Below are 18,002 nucleotides of genomic sequence, written 5' to 3' on the forward strand. Positions count from 1 at the left end.
CATTGAAGCTACCATTCTCAATCTGGAGGTGCTGTTGAACGCGAAAACGGCATAATCAAAGCCAAGCTCCTCAAATGTGAAGACACAGGTCTGGCCCAAATGCCTGCCCATTGTGTTGATGTATATGAGAATGAGAGCGTGACCTGGGTCCACGCCTCCCATTGCAAAAGGGTGACCAAAGTAAGTAGAGCCAAAGTAAGGCCAAATGGAGCTTTAGCAATTCTTTCAGTTTAGAAAGGGGGTGTCGAGAGGGATGCCTTATTTCCCCACTCTTATTTGCCATTTTTATAAAGCCCCTTAACTCATTTACACCCTTTGACGTATAAATACGTCAATTAGCGCATAGCCGCTCCCTCCCCATGACGTATTAATACGTCAATCACGTTTTTTCATGGGGGAGGGTGCAAGAGAGTCTGATGCAACTTCTCACCAAAGGATTAGGCTTGACGGCAATGTTAAATAGCAAAAAAAATGGCCATCGGGTGGCAGTGGTGCAAAAATCCACCAGGATTACGCCGCAGAAGTAGTAGAAAGGGCGTATAGTGGACGAGGGGCGTATGTGGATAGTGGATTGGAACATTAGCAACTAGCAACGATGCAGAAAAGGAAACAACTAACTAAAAAGGATTGTTTTTTTCGGTAGAAAAGCATCCTCGAAACAAAACAACAAAGGAGATGGTTATTTGTGTGGAAGAGAAGATGACGCTTCGGTCACGTAATCGAAAGCAGCACCCGTCAAACGAACGTCAGCCTACGCAAACATGGCGTGCTGCACGTGGCCCGCAGAGCTCAGGCCGAGTTTCGAGTTCATCTGATGAAGATGAACTTGCTCCACGTCAGCGATCATCGCTTGGCAGAGCATTTTGTGCCTCCCGATTCCCCACGTCGCCCACAAATCGTCTCCCCGGCGACTTCCAGCGATGCCGGCAAAGAGGCTGCATTGCTTCGCATGGCCGACGCCGGGCACACGTCAGCGATTCGTTGGAATCGTCTCGTAAAGACGACGGCGAAAACTATGAATTGGAGAGCCCTTTGGATCCCGATGTCGGACGAATATGTGCCTTCGGACATAACGGAAAGCAGCTGAGAGTCCTCGCCAGAGCCGCTGGAACGAGGAGGTAACTGCTAACTAGCTTGCAAGTTCCCGTTCAAAACTTCATCACTTCTTATGCCTCCTCAGTCACTTTTATGTACCGCGACATTCCCCGCTATACTATGAAGTTGCCAGTAACACTCATCATTTATGTACGGTTGATGCGTCTCGTAGATGTGGATGAAAATATGCGCGTAAATGCGCTGACTTGCATGTCGCCATAGGTTTTCAAAAAACAAACAAACAAAAAAAACAGGACCCATTTGGTCCGCTCAGCTCTGCTAAAACTACTAGTGTTAAATTCATATTCCATTTCATTTCAAATTGGATGCTGAGCAACGTGGAATGAATGGTGTAAATAGCAGTGTGCGAGCATGTATGTGTGTGTGAGAGATGTTGAAATGTAAGTGGTAAGCAACAATAAAAAAATAGAAAAATAAAAGTGTGGTAATTGTACATACTTCTATAAATTACGGATTGTCCAACCAGAAGCCAAAAGATGACGACTCCTCGCTTTGGTGGTGGAAAGAAAGGTAAATAAAATTATTGTACCTCACTCTGCAGCAAGATATATTTGCAACTTTTTATGTTTCTATAATTTATAGGTCGTGCATCTGGACGTGGTGGGATGAATCGATGTGGTGACAAACTGGAGGGAAGCCAAAAACCATCCTCTCCACAGCTGCACTTTCGTTCATTGTTCCATTTGCACTTTTGTTCATAGTTCAATAGTTTTGTTGTGTGCAAATAAATTATTTTGCTACAAAAACATTATTTGTAATGTTCTTTTGTAGGAGGAACACATTATTGAGGTATTTGAGCTGTCACAAAAGCAAAAAATAGTGTAAAATGCATGCTTTTACAATAAGCTCATTTTCTCTGGATTTCTGCAGAAAATCGGCCTTTTCCATAAAATTTAGCAGTTTTCTAATGCTGATTGCCAACGAACGGAGAAAGATAGAAACAAACTTTTTTTTCTGCCGAAAGACGAGAGTCTCGCCTTTCTTTTGACAGGTTGCATGTATATATAGCCATAGAACAGAAAATTCTGTGGGCCTTGCAAATCAGTCAAAATTCAGTAAAATGTGAGGGATTGGGGGGGTTGCTCCAGTGAAAAGGGGTGGTATTCAATGAGTTAAAGGTGAATTAGATTTTTGGAAGTAGTCCATGCAGTCTTACCCTACAAGCAATCTCCCCTCTGTTTGCTATTAGAATCTTGTCAAATGTCTGTGGAAGGAAATGAAAACAATTAAGTTGTAAAAAAAATCTGTCTTTTTTTCAGTGATTAGTGAGATAACTAATACAACGTACCACACTTCACAAAAAACAAAAACAAAAAAAAACAGGTATTCAATGATGAGCAGGGGCGGGAGGCGAAAATAAAGGCTCAATGTATTACATACAGCCTGGCAACATGGCCTTAAACTGATATCAAAGATTTTATTCACAAAAAATATAGAAAGCAAATGACAATGACGTCTTGCCTCCCTGCCTCTTCTAGAATTTGTCTTTATTCATCCTGATACCAAACAAACAAAACAATACATTCACCTCTATACCCACAAGCCACAATAAAAATCCAAGATAGGTGGCAGGCCATTTTTCGAGCAAAAAATATATAAGCTTCCTAAGATTTATGAGATATTTTCAAATATACAAAGCAGTAATTTTGACAAATATCCTTCAGTGGCAAGGATTACACCACAAATGAACTAGGGTACAATTCTATTTAACAATAGGATCCTTAGAATCACTACGTAGTCAAAAGCAGACAAGAGTTGAAGATTTAAAAAAAAAATATATATATATATATATATATTTTACCTTTTCATTCAGATTAGGGGCGGTGGAATACTGAGCCTTGCTGTTAATAGCACACCATCCGGACTGGAAGGGGGCATGCTGCAAAACACCACACCTTTTGGTCAATTCAGGAATTATTGACATTTATCAAACACTCTGCCTTTTATTCATGTGTGACTTTCAAAACAGCCATTATTTAGTATATTTTGCAGTAGAGCTCCACTGCATCATGCAACTACATTATGATAATTGTTGTGATGATTGTTCTTTCTGTAATAAGAAAAAAGTGTGCAATTAAAAGTGTCAATTAAAATCGAGCATTATAATCGGGAGCACGTTCAATGATACGTTATCTGCTCGGGTACATTTGGTGACACGCTTCATCACCACGAACATAGAAGTCGACAAAAGAAGAGAATATCTGTTCGAGGTCTACGACCACGAAGGACGTTCGCTCTGTTTTAATGTTTTCCGGTTAGCTACAAGGTGATGACTTGTCAACTCAAACCTTCCATTCATGCACGACTCTTCTCACCTTTAAAACAAACAGCAATCTGGTTGGTGGTGGCAAGATACTACGTGTCGCCATATTGACTCCACATATAAAAATATCTTGTAAGCTTTTTTTATGTTTTGTATATTATATTCTTCTTCTTCTTCTTCTTCTTCTTCTTCTTTTTCTTTTTCTTTTTCTTTTTCTTTTTCTTTTTCTTCTTCTTCTTCTTCTTCTTCTTCTTCTTCTTCTGCCGAATCCCCAAACCCACGCGCCTCTCAGTTGCGCATTTCCGCCGAGGCTACGAGTGTATACTGTATAGGGTCTCAAAAAGTGCTCCGCCCCCTGGCACATTTTGAGACCTTGTTCTACAGTTCGATTGAGCACGCAACAACAATCCCTCAGACAAAGCACATGACCCACAATTCATTGCAGATTTGACCAAAATAACAGGAAACTAGTGATTTTCGGTGGAATTCCAGTGCCGAAAACATACAACAAAAATACAATTTTTATATGTGTCATTTCAATCGATGGCCCCGTCCAATTTTCCCACATTTCATGTTATGACATTTATACCCATAGTAGAAGAGTACACATGTTTAATTCGGAGGGTACGAAAACTGTAGGACACTGTATGTGACGCCATCAACCAGCGTCATCAACTTTACACTGTACTAACAAGTTGTGGAAAGATGTATCCGATTCATTATTAGTTATGTTAACTCTGACTTTACTCTTTACTACATGTACTGTTTGGTTTCTTCAACAAAGATGGTTAAAACATTAAACAATTCTTTATTATTAATTTATATAATTTATTAGTTATTGTAGCAAAATTCCATACCACAAATCCAAGTGTAGTCACTCAAAGCCTCTCTTCTTAATTTTTTGGGAGGAGACGAAAGGGTCAATGTATACTATTTTAGATTCTTAAAAAAATAAACCAGTTAAGAGCTTTTTGTTCTTTATGTTTGTATGTAACTTTGTTCTTTATTTAGAATTGTTCTTCAAAATTCCCCTGGCTCTTCTTTTGTCTCTCTCTGATACTGCATATGTGTTAATAACTTCCTTGGTTTGTTCTCTATGCTTTTGTAATCTGACATGTTCAATCAAGATTGTTTAGTGGAAAAAACGTGGAGTGTGGGTATGAGGATTGTGCCTTCTTTTTTTTTTCTTTAATGTCGATGCCGAACATGATTACAGTTATCGGAAATGTAGTCATCCTAAAAGGCTCGAACTGTGGAAAAGGTAGCTTTTGCAAAAATGCCGTAGAAATACAACTGGTCACAGTTTGATGAAAAATATAATTCACAATGGCAGTCATATTACCGGTAGTCAAAGTAATAAGTCAGATCAGGAAATTGGAAAGAAATATTAGAAATTAAAAATATATATATATTGCAAAAGCCACTTCAAATATTTTTTCACCTCAAATTTAGGGCTTTTGAAATGAACAAGCATATAATATAGCTATTGTGGCAACAAGTGCAACGAAATACAATATGCAACAATGGAAATATTTACGAAACTAAAGAAACATGGATCCAATAAATTGTGGGAAAATTGATTCAATTGATTCAATTGGTGACTGAAGTGTAAAAATATGAGAGGAGCAAAATCAAGTGAGTGATCACCAAAATGTTCAGTCTATGTCCTAAATATTGTCATATTTGATCATTAATCACTCAGAAATTAATGGGATTACGTTTGGAGAGTATGACTTTTGAATAAATCAATTTGTGGATGATACGGTTTTATTTTTAAAAGACAAATCAACAAAGTATAGTCTTTGTTTAGTCATTTGAGCTTTCTTTTGTTTTGTCGTGTGAATTGGACTCTTGTCATTTCGTTTGGTATTGGCGGTTGAACTGTTTCCTTGGCTTTTGCAAGCGCTTTTTTGTTAATGTGTTGTTTCCTCCTAGTTATTATTGACCAGTGATTTCTGTTCATACTTTGTCGGTGCGCTTTTGTTTTTGTCAATATTTTTTTTTTTAACTCAACTCAACTCAACTGTATTTATTGAGCACTTTCAAACAGCCATCGCTGCATACAAAGTGATGTACATGGAGCAACTAACATATGTACAACAATAAAGCAATAAATCAGGAACAAAGTTGGTCGAAGGCACCAAACAGTAAAACTAAGGTCAAATCTGAGTCATGCTGAGTCAAATGCCAAAGAATACAAGTGAGTTTTGAGGCGTTTAGTTCTTGGTACCTTTAATAATGTCTGATTTGCAGACCTGAGGCCCGGGCAGGTGTGTAGGGGCGGATGAGCTCAGAGAGGTAAGGTGGCGCGAGGTCATTTAAAGATTTGAAAACAAATAATAGGATGTTGAAAAGAACTCTAAAATGTAAATGGAGCCAGTGAAGGGATGCCTGTCATGTTTCGGTTTGTGACCAACAGGTAGCACTGTAGGGCTCTCCCTGCAGCTGCACACCTGTTGGTCGTTATGTCGTTATGTAATTGTTTAAAAGGACTCGCGGCACAACCTCTCATTGTCGGGTCATTGTGTTTGTTTCTTTGCTGCTGTCATGTTTGTTTGTTCTGTCAGGTAGTGATGGGACAAATGGGTCGAGGTTCCGAAGCTTGTGTTGAATAATGGGTGGGGCGTTTCCACGGAGCTTGTATCGAAGCGCGCTTCATTTCGGCAAAACCCAGAAATGATGTCGTGTGATGCCTCGCCGGCCGGCTGTATCGCTTCAGCGTTTCGTGAGTGGTCCGACGTTTGGCGTGCATTGCAAACACAGTATGGTATAAATAGGTTGCAAAACGCAATGGCAATCGCCTGTTATCTCACATTTTGTGGATTTCGGGCTGCTGTACTTGTTACACCTGTACGCAACAGTGCAACTAGTGCAATCTTTTTTCAAGCCTTGTCCGTTGCTTGCGATGGAACCTGCGTGAAAAGGGCGAACGTCCCATGTATGGGAACATTTTGATTTAATTGCTTCCAATAAGGTAAGGGAGAAAACTACATTAATATAAATGTGACAATGCAGCTTTTCGCTTGTTCTTTTGTCTAACGATTGTTATTTCACAGGTGAAGTGTCTGTTGTGTGCAAGGGAACTTGTATACAACAATAACACCTCACCTATGTTGAGGCATTATAGAGCCTTGCACGAGAGCAAGGAGAGCCATGAAACTGGGCCATACCTACCCAAATTTATATAAACTGGCACTCGCATTTCTCTGCACCCCAGCTTCATCTGTGCCTTGTGAAAGAATATTTTCTAAAGCTCGTGAAATATTGTCCAAAAAAGAAACCGTTTAAAGCCAGCCACTGTGGCACAACAAATTATCCTTAGCACTTGTTGTATTTTGTTCACATACTAAATTACTAACATAAGCACATTCATATCTTTGTCTCAGGCAAATAGCCATTGAATTCTTAACACTGTTGACCTATTGGCCTTCTGGACCACTTGATGACGCCATAGAGTATAATGCACCTTGAAGCTTTGCTACATGTGCAAACCAATTGGCTGCAAAGCTTCATTGCTTCATGGGGCTTCATTTGGCCATCACTACTGTCAGGTTTAGATCATGTTTAGGTCATGTTTCTGTTACTATTAGTTTTGAAATTCTGCCATGGTTTTGTTTGTTACTTTGGATTCTTTTTGTTTTCAGGACTTTGGTTGTTGAGGATTTAGTTTTCTCTGTGTTTTAATACAATTTGTCAAGTACAGGTATACCCTGCTCCTCCCTGTTGCCTGCTTTTTGGGGTCCACCGCCTCGCAAACGTGACAATGCCAGAGTAGGAGTTATGTGCTCCCTCTTACGAGTACCAGCCAAGAGGCGAGGAGCAACATTCTGGACCAGCTGGAGACACTTAATGGAGGGTTGGCTGACTCCAAAGTCTCAAGGTGCTCATGAGAAAGGAGAGATTTTACTTTAGCCAGCTGTCTAAGATGAAAGAAGCTGGATTTTTATGGGAGGTTTTTGGTGTGTACATTTCTGGGATCCTAAACATAATTCGGTTCGTTTCGAACCTTGACAGGACTTTGAATCCATAATAGGAATGTTTAGAATAAATTGGATAAAAGACTTTCTGTCGCAAACTGAATACATATAGTTCCATATCCCGAAAAGTATTTTCAAGAAAGTGGTACTTACGGACTTTTTGTTGAAATGTTATTATTAATTAATGTAAAATATTTGAAATGGCCAATCCCTTCAAAAGGTAAAGACATGCAATTCAAGATCAGCCATTATATTATCCAGCTGCTGAGACATTATGAATGAGATTTGGGTTTGAGGTGGACCCCCATGGGTCCCCCCGTGTGTGTTATACACACAGTGAAACTATTGAGCATCTTATTTTATGTCCAGTAGTCGCACTAATTTGGAAGTCTGATTGGCTATATATATATATATCGATAATCTCACTCACTTTAACAAATCACAAATTATTTTATTCAAAGTCGAGTCCCCTTTGTTGTCAAATTTGATAAATATAGTAATTATACTGGGTAAATATCATATACACTCCAGAAAATTGAGAAATAAGTGCTCGTCACTAACATGGTTAAAAAAAAAAGAGCTAAACAAATATTTACAATTTTTAATTCTACTGGAAAAAGAAGTGAAAGGATACATGGTTTGGTGGAAACGGCAACACAATATAATCTGTTTCCATGTGAAGAGTCCCGATGATTATATTGCCTTCAATTTGTTTTAGTTTTATTATTTTTGTGTTTCTTTTTCTGCACTGATATTTTTGTAAAAAGCCTTGGAAATGTTATTTTTATCTTTCTGCTGTATCAAAATGAATGTCTTTTAAAATAATGCTACAAAAAAAATTCAAGCGAGTGTAATGAATTCAACAGAGGCATTTTAAAGCCTATAGGAAGAATTTTGAGAGGGCAATCAAAATAACCCTTTTTTTTTGATGGGGTTTAGCGGGTTAGAGAAATTAATTTGACAATCTCACAATCAAAAACATGCACGGTTGGTGAATGGAACGCTCTAAATCATCGGTGGGCAAACTATGGCCCGCGGGCCGGATCCGGCCCGTTGGTCTTTTTAATCCGGCCCGCCGTAGATTGGTGCACAATTTAGGTTTGATTGCATTCATTTCGTTTGGACTTGTAATGACAGGTATTTCAACACCAGGTGGCGCAGTTACTTCAAGTTACAGAGCACAGGGAGGGAGGGGAAGACGAAGAAAGAGGGAGAGAGTAATGACCATGGAAGGGAAAGTGATATGTATCTGATTAAACGAAGCGGGTAACAAAGTATGAAACATTCAGGAGACGCCTGGAGTCGGAAAGACTCAAATCTACGAGACTTTGAAAAACAAGGAAGCGATTCTTACTCAGTCCGATTCTGGTAATTTCCATGCTCAGAGTGAAATGCTTGTGGCTCGAGTAAATGAACATTTCCTAGAATGGTTTGATTGTTATCATGTTAAAAACTTTCCGCAAACTGGACCGCTAATAAGAGTCGGAGAGCAGTCAAATGTGTAGAGCGTGAACAACAGGGGGCTCAGTACACATCCTTGAGGAGAACCGGTGCTGAGTGTGATGGTGGAGGAGAATGTTACATTATTACTGGCATACAAAGACATTGTGCGATCTTTATTTTCTATTTCCTTTTCTAACTTTTGGCCCTCCACAATATTTTCTACTTCTCATTTGGCCCCCCCGGGAAAATAATTGCCCACCCCTGCTCTAAATTGTCCCTCTAAGCAATGTTCCTTCTAATTTTTCATATGTCTGGGCACACAGACAACATCCCTGACTACGCACATCGAGGACCACTGGGAGTAACAACATCGTAAGTGCTCGCTGTGGCCACACGCCAGTATTAGGTGGACACTAGGACCGTGCGTCTCACCCAGCAGGCATACAGTAGGGGGCATGTTTATGTGAATGTCTTTGGCGCAAATTTGTAATTGTTGAGATCCACTTGTTGGCAGTCGTGGAATAAAGACGTTTACAGTCAATCGTGTGTGCTCCTTTTGACTGCAATATTGGTGACCCTGACGTGAAGATGTTTCGGTTAACGGATGAAGAGGTGTCTTCCTCGGCCACGTCGCCCCAACTCCCGCAACTTGCAGCCGCCGCCTCTGCCGCAAGGCTACCGGAGTTCTGGCAGAGCGACCCGGCTTCGTGGTTTCAGCATGTGGAAGCGCTTTTCCACCTACGGGGAATCACTACTGATGAGCCGAAATATTACATGGTCATGGTGTCCCTTGACCAGCAGACTGCACGTCGTGCGATGCAGCTCTTGCGGGCGCCTCCACAAGGCGGGAAATACGACGCGCTCAAACAGCTTCTGCTCAGAAGGTTCAGTTTATCGGACTCTGAAAGAGCAGACAGACTCCTTTCCCTTCCCGGGCTAGGCGATGGCACGGCAGTGGATCTGATGGACAAAATGCTGTCGCTGTTAGGCTCGGATGAAGGTGGATTTCTTTTCCTGCGCATTTTCCTACGCCAACTACCAGGCCCAGTGCGCGCGGTGTTGGCTAACTCGGCATGTATGACCAGCTGAAGAAGCGGATTGAGTTTTGCTGGCTACAAGACAGTTCGCCGTGCAAAGTGCGATGGCTGATCCCCTCCTCGAGGCGACACCAGGCGTTGACCCGACAGTGGTGGACGGAGTGGTTACACCAGGCATGTCCAGCTCCGGGCCGGGAGGGCCACTGTCCTGCCTGTTTTCCATCTCTCTCTGCTGCAATACACCTGATTCAGGTGATCAGCTCATCAGCCAGCTCTGAAATAGCATTAGAATGATCCTGATTATTTGAATCAGGTGTGTTGCTCCTGGGAGAGCTCTAAAACAGGCAGGACAGCGGCCCTTGAGGACCGACTTTGGACACCCCTGTGTTACATGGAAGCGGCGCGAAAAGGCTCTTTGCTTTTTCCATCAGGACTGCTCGTTGATGTCGCTAAGCGCCGGTTGATTGACGCTGTGTCATTCGCCACTTTTCCGTGTGAGGCTGGAGGACTCGGACCATTAACGCGCGCAAATTTTTGGCATCAGGTGACGTTTATCAAGGTTTACTGACAGACTTCCCGTCGCTAATGACTCCCGCCTTTTCCGACGCCAATACTAAGCACGGGGTAGAGCATTTCATCCCCACAGTTGGCCCGCCGGTGTTTGCCCACGCGCGTCGCCTCGATGCGGCAAAACTTGCAATTGCGAAAGGGGAGTTTGCTACAATGGAGCGTTTGGGAATCGTTAGGCATTCAAACAGTCCGTGGGCCTAAAAGCGACGGTTCCTGGTGGCCTTGTGGTGATTTTCGTCGGCTTAACAATGTTACCACACATGACCGCTACCCCATTCCACACATTCAGGATTTTTCCGCGCGTTTGGCTGGCACCACAATTTTTTCCAAAGTGGATTTGGTCCGTGGTTATCACCAGGTGCCCGTGTAGGCGGATGATGTGCCTAAAACTGCAGTGATAACCCCATTCGGGCTTTTCGAATTCCTGCGCATGCCTTTTGGGCTGAAGGGGGCTGCACAAACCTTTCAAAGATTGATGGACTCCGTGTTGCGTGACCTCGATTTTGTGTTCGTCTATCTTGACGACATTCTGGTGGCCAGTCCTTCACCTGAGGAACACCTGTCACACTTAACAATGGTTTTCAAGCGTCTTGATTCACACGGCCTGATCGTTAACCCATGAAATGTCAATTTGGTCTGTCTGAGATCGATTTCTTGGGCCATCGCATTTCAGCAGGGGGCGCTATCCCCTTGCCCGCCAAAGTGCAGGCGGTGGGGGATTTCCCCCGCCCCGCTTCAGTTAAGGCGCTGCATGAGTTTTTGGGCATGATTAATTTTTATCACCGGTTCCTTCCTCGCGCAGCCCACCTCCTGCAGCCACTTTACGGCACTTTGAGAAAGAAGAAGGCTAATGATCCTATCGAGTGGTCTCCACAACGGGCACAGGCGTTTCAACAAGCGAAGGACGCTCTCGCAAGTGCAGCCCTCCTGGTCCACCCGATTGCAACCGCGCAAGTGGCTTTAACTACAGATGCGTCTGATATTGCTGTCTGGGCGGTGGTTGAGCAGCTGGTGGAGAACGTATGGCAGCCCCTTGCGTTTTTCAGTCGTAAGCTGCAGGATAACGAACGCAAGTATAGCGTTTTTGACAGAGAGTTGCAGGCACTCTATCTTGCGACGCGCCATTTTCGTTTCCTTCTTGAAGGACGCCCTTTCACCGCTTTTGTGGATCACAGGCCACTTACATTTGCAATGTCAAATGTTACGGAACCGTGGTCGGCTAGGCAGCAACAGCACTTGTCGGCCATTTCTGAGTTCACAACTGACATTCAGCATGTGGCCGGTAAGTGCAACCCTGTGGCTAATTGTTTGTCGCGCGCAGTCGTATGTCCGGTCCAGCTCGTGTCACGTTTCTGTTTGCGGTCTGGCCAGCAGGTGGCATGAGCGGACTTTCTGGCACACCTGCTGCCAATCTGTAATTAATAGATTCAGTATTTAAGGACTCCTCCGCCGTACACCTGTTGTCGGAGTATTGTCTATTGCATTGCTGTTTCGCTGTTCATTGACTAGTTGGCTTTAGACCTTGTCGTGATTTCGCTTTGTATTTCTCGGTACCCATGGTAGAGTAAGTACTGGTTTTGTTTTGTGATTTGGCTTTCTTGCGTGTATTTGTGATACATTGTTTTTCGTTTGTAGTCGCGGTCTTTATTTTTCTCCCTTGCCCTTTTGTGCAAGCGCTTTTTGTTACTCGTTTGATTTGCCTTCTGGTCCTTATTGTGGACCAGCGCTTTATGTTCTCTCCTTATTCGGTGCGATTTGTACATTAAACTTTATTTTTTCCTACGGAGACTTTGTTTTCGTCTACGCTTTTGGATCCCCCCTAAACTCGGTTTGTCCGAGACATAACAGCTCGGGGTTGATTTTTCGGAAATGGCCGCCGACCAACCCGAGGCATCCACAACCTCAAGGCAGCCAGTACGGCTCTTAAACTTGAGGGAGTAATAATGCGTGTAGGTGGTCCCGCTCTCCTCTGCGATGTGTCTACGACTCGTACTCTCCCTGTGGTTCCGTTGGATTGGCGTCGCCGAATCTTTGATTCAATCCATTCCCTCTCGCACCCTGGCGTTCGTGCGTCAGTCAAGCTGGTTGGGGCCAAGTTTGTCTGGCCTGGATTACACAAGGACGTCAGGAGGCGTGTAACGCATGCGTGGCGTGTCAGCGCGCCAAAGTCCACCGGCACACCAGGGCAAACCTTGAACCTTTTCCAATTCCGGCCAGGCGATTTGACCACGTCCACGTAGACCTGGTAGGCCCCCTCCCTCCGTCGCAGGGTTTCACACATCTACTCACGATGGTAGATCGGACCACTAGGTGGCCGGAAGCAGTTCCCCTGTCCTCCACGACCTCGGTAGATATAGCTCGTGCTTTTCTGTTGTCCTGGGCGCGCATTTTGGCACACCATCCGATGTCACCTCGGACAGGGGCCCCCAGTTTGTGTCTGAGCTCTGGTCGGCCATGGCAGGGTCCTTTGGTGTGCAGGTACACCGCACTATGGCCTACCACCCACAGGCTAACGGGTTGTGCAAACGTTTTCACCGGTCGCTGAAAGCTGCGCTGCGGGCTGCGCTTTCGGACGGTAACTGGGTCGACCGCCTTCCGTGGGTTTTGCTCGGGGTATGTTCGGCTCCGAAGGAAGATCTTAATGCCGCCCCTGCTGAGTTGGTGCTCGGTCAGCCACTGCGTGTTCCCAGTGAATTTCTGCCAGAAGGTTCCGGCGCACCTTCCTTCCCCTTTTTGTCGGAGGGACCCCTAACTCCGACACTGGTTCACCATTTTGTTCCCAAAGTGTTCGTACCGTCTCGCTTATGTCGGCCCGTTTTGTCTTTGTGCGCCATGATGCCCACCGCTTGCCCCTCCAACCACCGTATGACGGCCCATTTAGGGTGCTCAAGCACGGTGATAAGAGTTTTGTGATTCATATGGGTGGGCGAAGGGAGTGTGTTTCATTAGATAGGCTCAAACCAGCTCATTTGGTTGCGGGCAATGTGCTGTTGCCGGCCCGGTCCCTCGCAGTGGTCGTCCTCCGAAGCCCCCAGCCTCACTTCAGCGTGTCGGTGTTGAGTGTCGTTCACCCGCTCGTGACTCACCTGTGCCTCCTGCCCGACTAGTTTCGCCTGCGCTACCAAGAGACGGACTGCGTAGTCGTTGTGGCAGGCAAATAAAACCCCTGTGAGGTTGTCATTTTGATTGTCCTTCAGGGTGTTCAGGGGGTGGGCTGTATGGCGGACACTAGGACCATGCTTCTCACCCAGCAGGCATACAGTTGGGGGCGTGATTATGTGAATGTCTTTGGCGCAAATTTGTAATTGTTGAGATCCACTTGTTGGCAGTCGTGGAATAAAGACGTGTTTACAGTCAATCGTGTGTGCTTCTTTTGACTGCCACAGTATCACACCTGGGATCATCGAAAGTTTCATGGCTTATTAAAATAAACTAATTACAACAGCAATTAATGCATTCATTTTGATGGCAAGTAAAAAAAATGCGGATTTTAACTTGCTCAGGGTCATTTTTTTTTTCTGTGGGACAGCCGATTCTTTTTCTCCCCGAAATCATGTACCAATCCCTTTTCCCATCTTGAGTCTTCGTATAATTCAAACAGAATTCAAATTTGTGTAATATCTGTTTCTTGTATTTGTGTGACGTCATAGAGATGGGAGGAGCCCGGTTGGGGGAATATTGGCTCCGGTAGTTAGTCCGAGTGAGGAGCGCATGGGTGGGAGTTGTGGCTAACAGCAACTCCTTTGAATGCGTGTGTTTATTACTTATTTTGTTTATTAAAAATAATGAATAGTATCAGCGACTGCGAGCATCCTTCTCTCCGCTACTGAAGGGCATTACATTGGTGTCAGAAGTTTTGGATTCACCCGTCGCACATCCGTTTTTGCGAAAGGATGTTCGGCGACTCCGGTACTCGGCGGAAGGTGAAGGAAGAGGCCGTTCCGTGCGGCGATCCCGTTACCCGGCGGACGGTAAAGGATGAAGCCGTACCGTGCGTGATTGATATGCCCGAGTCGAGTTGCAACGGCCGCGGTCGTCACGAAGCTGGTGATTCACGCCAAAATGAGCGCGGGCCCGCCAAAATGGGGTTACGCCATGACGTAGCGGCAGGTGCTGCCGCCATCGCAACGGATGTAAACATACATGGCGGCGCCCTTGGGCTCGCGTGGCCCTCCATGAAAGCTCTTAAATTCTCAGGAAAAGGGAGTTGGGAGGCTTATAGAGCACAGTTCGAGTTGGTGGCCGACGCAGCGGATTGGTCGGACAAGGTGAAAGCGATGCAGTTAGCGCTTTCGCTGACGGAGGAGGCTACATCCTGTCTGCTGCTGCTGAGCCCCGGAGAGAGACTCGATTACAGCGCCCTGGTAGGTGCTTTGCAGAGGCGCTTTGGGGAGTTTAATTTGAGAGACTCTTCGCGCTGTGAGTTCAAGCAGCGTGATCGACATCCCGGTGAGTTTAAGGGCAATGAGTTTTGGACTATGCAATGCACCAGGAACATTTGAGCATTTGATGGACACAGTGCTCTCAAACATTCCGAGGCAAAGGTGCCTGGTGTATTTGGATGATGTCCTCATCCATGGTGGGTCTTTTCAGACTGCAATTGAGTCTCTGAGACTGGTGCTGGGAAGAATTGCAGCGGCTGGGCTGAAACTGCACCCAGAAAAGGGCCACTTTATGCGGCGGGAGGTGGAGTTCCTGGGCCACCGAGTGAACGATGAGGGCATCAGCACGCTGGAGGAGAAGGTCCGCACCATTAAAGATTGGCCAATACCAAGGGACCAGAAGCAGTTGAAAAGCTTATTGGGGCTGGCATCGTACTACAGACGGTTCGTGAAGGGATTCTCTTGCATTGGGGCGCCCTTGTTCCACCTCCTTAAAGACAACCAACCCTTCCTCTGGATGCCGGATTGTCAGGAAGCGTTCTCCAGCCTAAAAAGAGCCCTCATGAACGCTCCTGTTCTCACCCCGCCAGATGCAGCCTTGCCCTTTGTGCTGGACACGGACATAAGTAATGTCGGCATGGGGGCGGTGTTGTCATAGGTGGGGCCGGAAGGTGAGCGAGTGGTGGCCTATTTCAGCCTCACTTTCAATAAGAGTGAATGACGCAACTGTGTTACCAGACGTGAACTGCTAGCAGTTGTTTTGGCTTCACGCCATTTCAAGTATTACCTGTGTGGCGTGCCTTTCACCATCAGGACAGATCACGCCGCACTACAGTGGCTGATGTCGTTCAAGGAACCAGAAGGCCAAGTAGCACGGTGGCTGGAGGAGCTGCAGGCGTTCCACTTCACTGTGGTACATCGGGCTGGGGCTCAGCACGCCAATGCGGACGCCCTTTCCCGGCGGCCATGTTCTGTTAGTGGCTGCAGCTCCTGCGACCGGCGGGATGCCAGGGAGTTGGAGCTGCGTGGGGAAGCGACTGCTGCTGGACCGTCATGCTGCACCTTGGAGGCTGTGGACACTGCAGGGTGGGCTGCCAAGCAGGAAGAGGACCGTGATCTCAATCCTGTGCGACAGTGGGTCCAGAGTGGCAGGAGGCCACCCTGGGAAGGAGTGATGGGACTCCAGGACGGCGTGTTGCAGCGTGCCTGGAAGGAACCAGCCACCGGGGAAGAGAGATGGCAGGTGGTAGTGCCCGGAGCTCTTAACGAGATGGTGCTGAGAGCATGCCACGGGAGCACCGGCTCAGGACACTTTGGCAGCACCAAGACCCTCCGACGGCTGCGCCAAGGGTTCTATTGGGGTCAGCATCGACGGGACGTAGAGGACTTCTGCCGCCGCTGTGACGAGTGTGCGGCCTACAAGGGACCTTAAGACCAATCGCACGCACCGCTTCAGCAACAGAGGGTTGAGGCGCCCATGGAGAGGGTTGCTGTGGACATTATGGGCCCTTTCCCCGTGACGGACAGAGGGAACCGTTACGTGCTATGTGCGATGGACTATTTTACTAAGTGGCCCGAGGCATACGCACTGCCAGACCAAGAGGCGGAGACAGTGGCGGATGCGCTCCTGCAGGGCATGTTCTGCCAGTTTGGGACTGCAGATATCCTCCACAGTGACCAAGGCAGAAATTTTGAGTCCAAAGTTTTTGCTGCTCTTTGTAAACGCCTGGACATGCAGAAAACACGCACCACCCCTTTGCATCCGCAGAGCGATGGTCTTGTGGAACGATTTAACCGCACCATGCAGCAGCAGCTCGCCATCCTCACCTCCAAACACCAACGTGATTGGGACCAGCACATCCCGCTGGTACTGATGGCTTATCGTTCAGCGGTCCAAAGTTCCACAAGCTGTACTCCTGCTCTGCTGATGCTGGGTCGGGAAATTCGGACACCGGCAGAGATGGCGTTTGGAAGACCTCCCGGCAGCTCAGAGGACCAGTCGGGGCTGGAGTATGCCCGGAGACTGCAGGATCGGCTGGAGGCAGCGCACGCGTTTGCACGGGACCAGCTGGAGAAAGCCGGTGCACGTCAAAAGCGAAACTATTACGTGCGGAGCAAGTGGCGGAACTTCCAGATTGGGGAACTGGTTTGGGTGTATACACCAAAAAGGAAAAAAGGGCGCTGCCCCAAGGTAGACAGCCATTGGGACGGGCCATGTAGGGTACTTGAGCGGGTAGGGGAGGTAGTTTATCCGGTGGCAGTCCCCCCCAGGGGCAGAAAGGTTGCCCTACATCGGGGCAGGTTGGCCCTCTCCCGGGGCAGCGATGTTCCTGTATTTGAGGCGGGGTCCGCTTCATCCGCCAGTTCAGAACATGTGATGGATCCATGTTCCCCTGATCCCACCAATGTTGTCCCGAGTCAGCCAGCTGAAGGTGGTATCGACTCAGAGCCAGGCCGACCACAGAGACGGAGACGAAGACCACGATGGCTGGAGGACTTTTTTTGTTGAACCCTCGGGGCGAGGGTTTCATAAAGGGGAGGGCAGTGTAATATCTGTTTCTTGTATTTGTGTGACGTCATAGAGAGGGGAGGAGCCCGGTTGGGGGAATATTGGGAATACAGTTAGTCTGAGTGAGGAGCGCATGGGCGTGAGTTGTGGCTAACAGCAACTCCTTTGAATGCGTGTGTTTATTACTTATTTTGTTTATTAAAAATGATGAATAGTATCAGCGACTGCGAGCATCCTTCTCTCCGCTACCGAAGGGCATTACATTACTTTTCCGCTGAATGTGTCACTTGAGGTAGTCCAGCTTGCATTCAGTCCATATTTTTCCATCGGAAAATTTGCTTACAACTTTTGCTTCGCTGCATGTTTTGGAGAGCAGACCCTTTTCACTCGAAAAAGGAAAGATTTCACCCAGTTTCACAGCTTGTTCTTTTATTTGCACATACTTCGACAGCCGTTCCAACTTAAAAGAAACGCAGTTCATTTTTATTTTGATTTGGGGAGTCAACGTATCACATTCACTGCTCGCTCATTTCGCCGTGATAAAGGGGTAGCATTAACGTCACTTATCTCCGCCGCATTGTTATTGTTATGGAGCGGGTATGAGCAGGGCACATGCGCAAGTACAGGACTTTGAGTGTCGTGATTGCGCTGAGAGTGTGCAACCAGACGCAGTTTAGAGGTGTTAAGAAACAGTATTTTATATCC

General features: G+C 46.1%; 1 protein-coding gene across 3 annotated transcripts in view; it reads right to left on the reverse strand.

The window, feature by feature from the left end:
• Window positions 1–3,577, reverse strand: part of pcca (propionyl-CoA carboxylase subunit alpha) — a 55,900-nt gene extending 52,323 nt beyond the window's left edge. Inside the window, exons 1-3 of one of the 3 annotated variants that reach the window (XM_086121440.1) lie at window positions 3,432–3,577; window positions 2,918–2,995; window positions 2,273–2,320 (exon numbers count right to left, since the gene is read on the reverse strand). In XM_086121440.1, coding sequence (XP_085977566.1) covers window positions 2,273–2,320; window positions 2,918–2,995; window positions 3,432–3,485 — 180 coding nt within the window. In that variant the 5' untranslated portion in view covers window positions 3,486–3,577. Of the gene's footprint in view, window positions 1–1,554; window positions 1,607–2,272; window positions 2,321–2,917; window positions 2,996–3,431 lie in introns of those variants that run through there. The other 2 variants (XM_086121442.1, XM_086121441.1) reach the window with 2 other exon arrangements.
• Between the last annotated feature and the right edge of the window lie 14,425 nt (window positions 3,578–18,002).

This window comes from Hippocampus guttulatus, chromosome 10 (genome assembly GCF_054856545.1).
Source record: "Hippocampus guttulatus isolate MCC_2025c chromosome 10, RoL_Hgut_1.0, whole genome shotgun sequence".
Classification (NCBI taxonomy): domain Eukaryota; kingdom Metazoa; phylum Chordata; class Actinopteri; order Syngnathiformes; family Syngnathidae; genus Hippocampus; species Hippocampus guttulatus.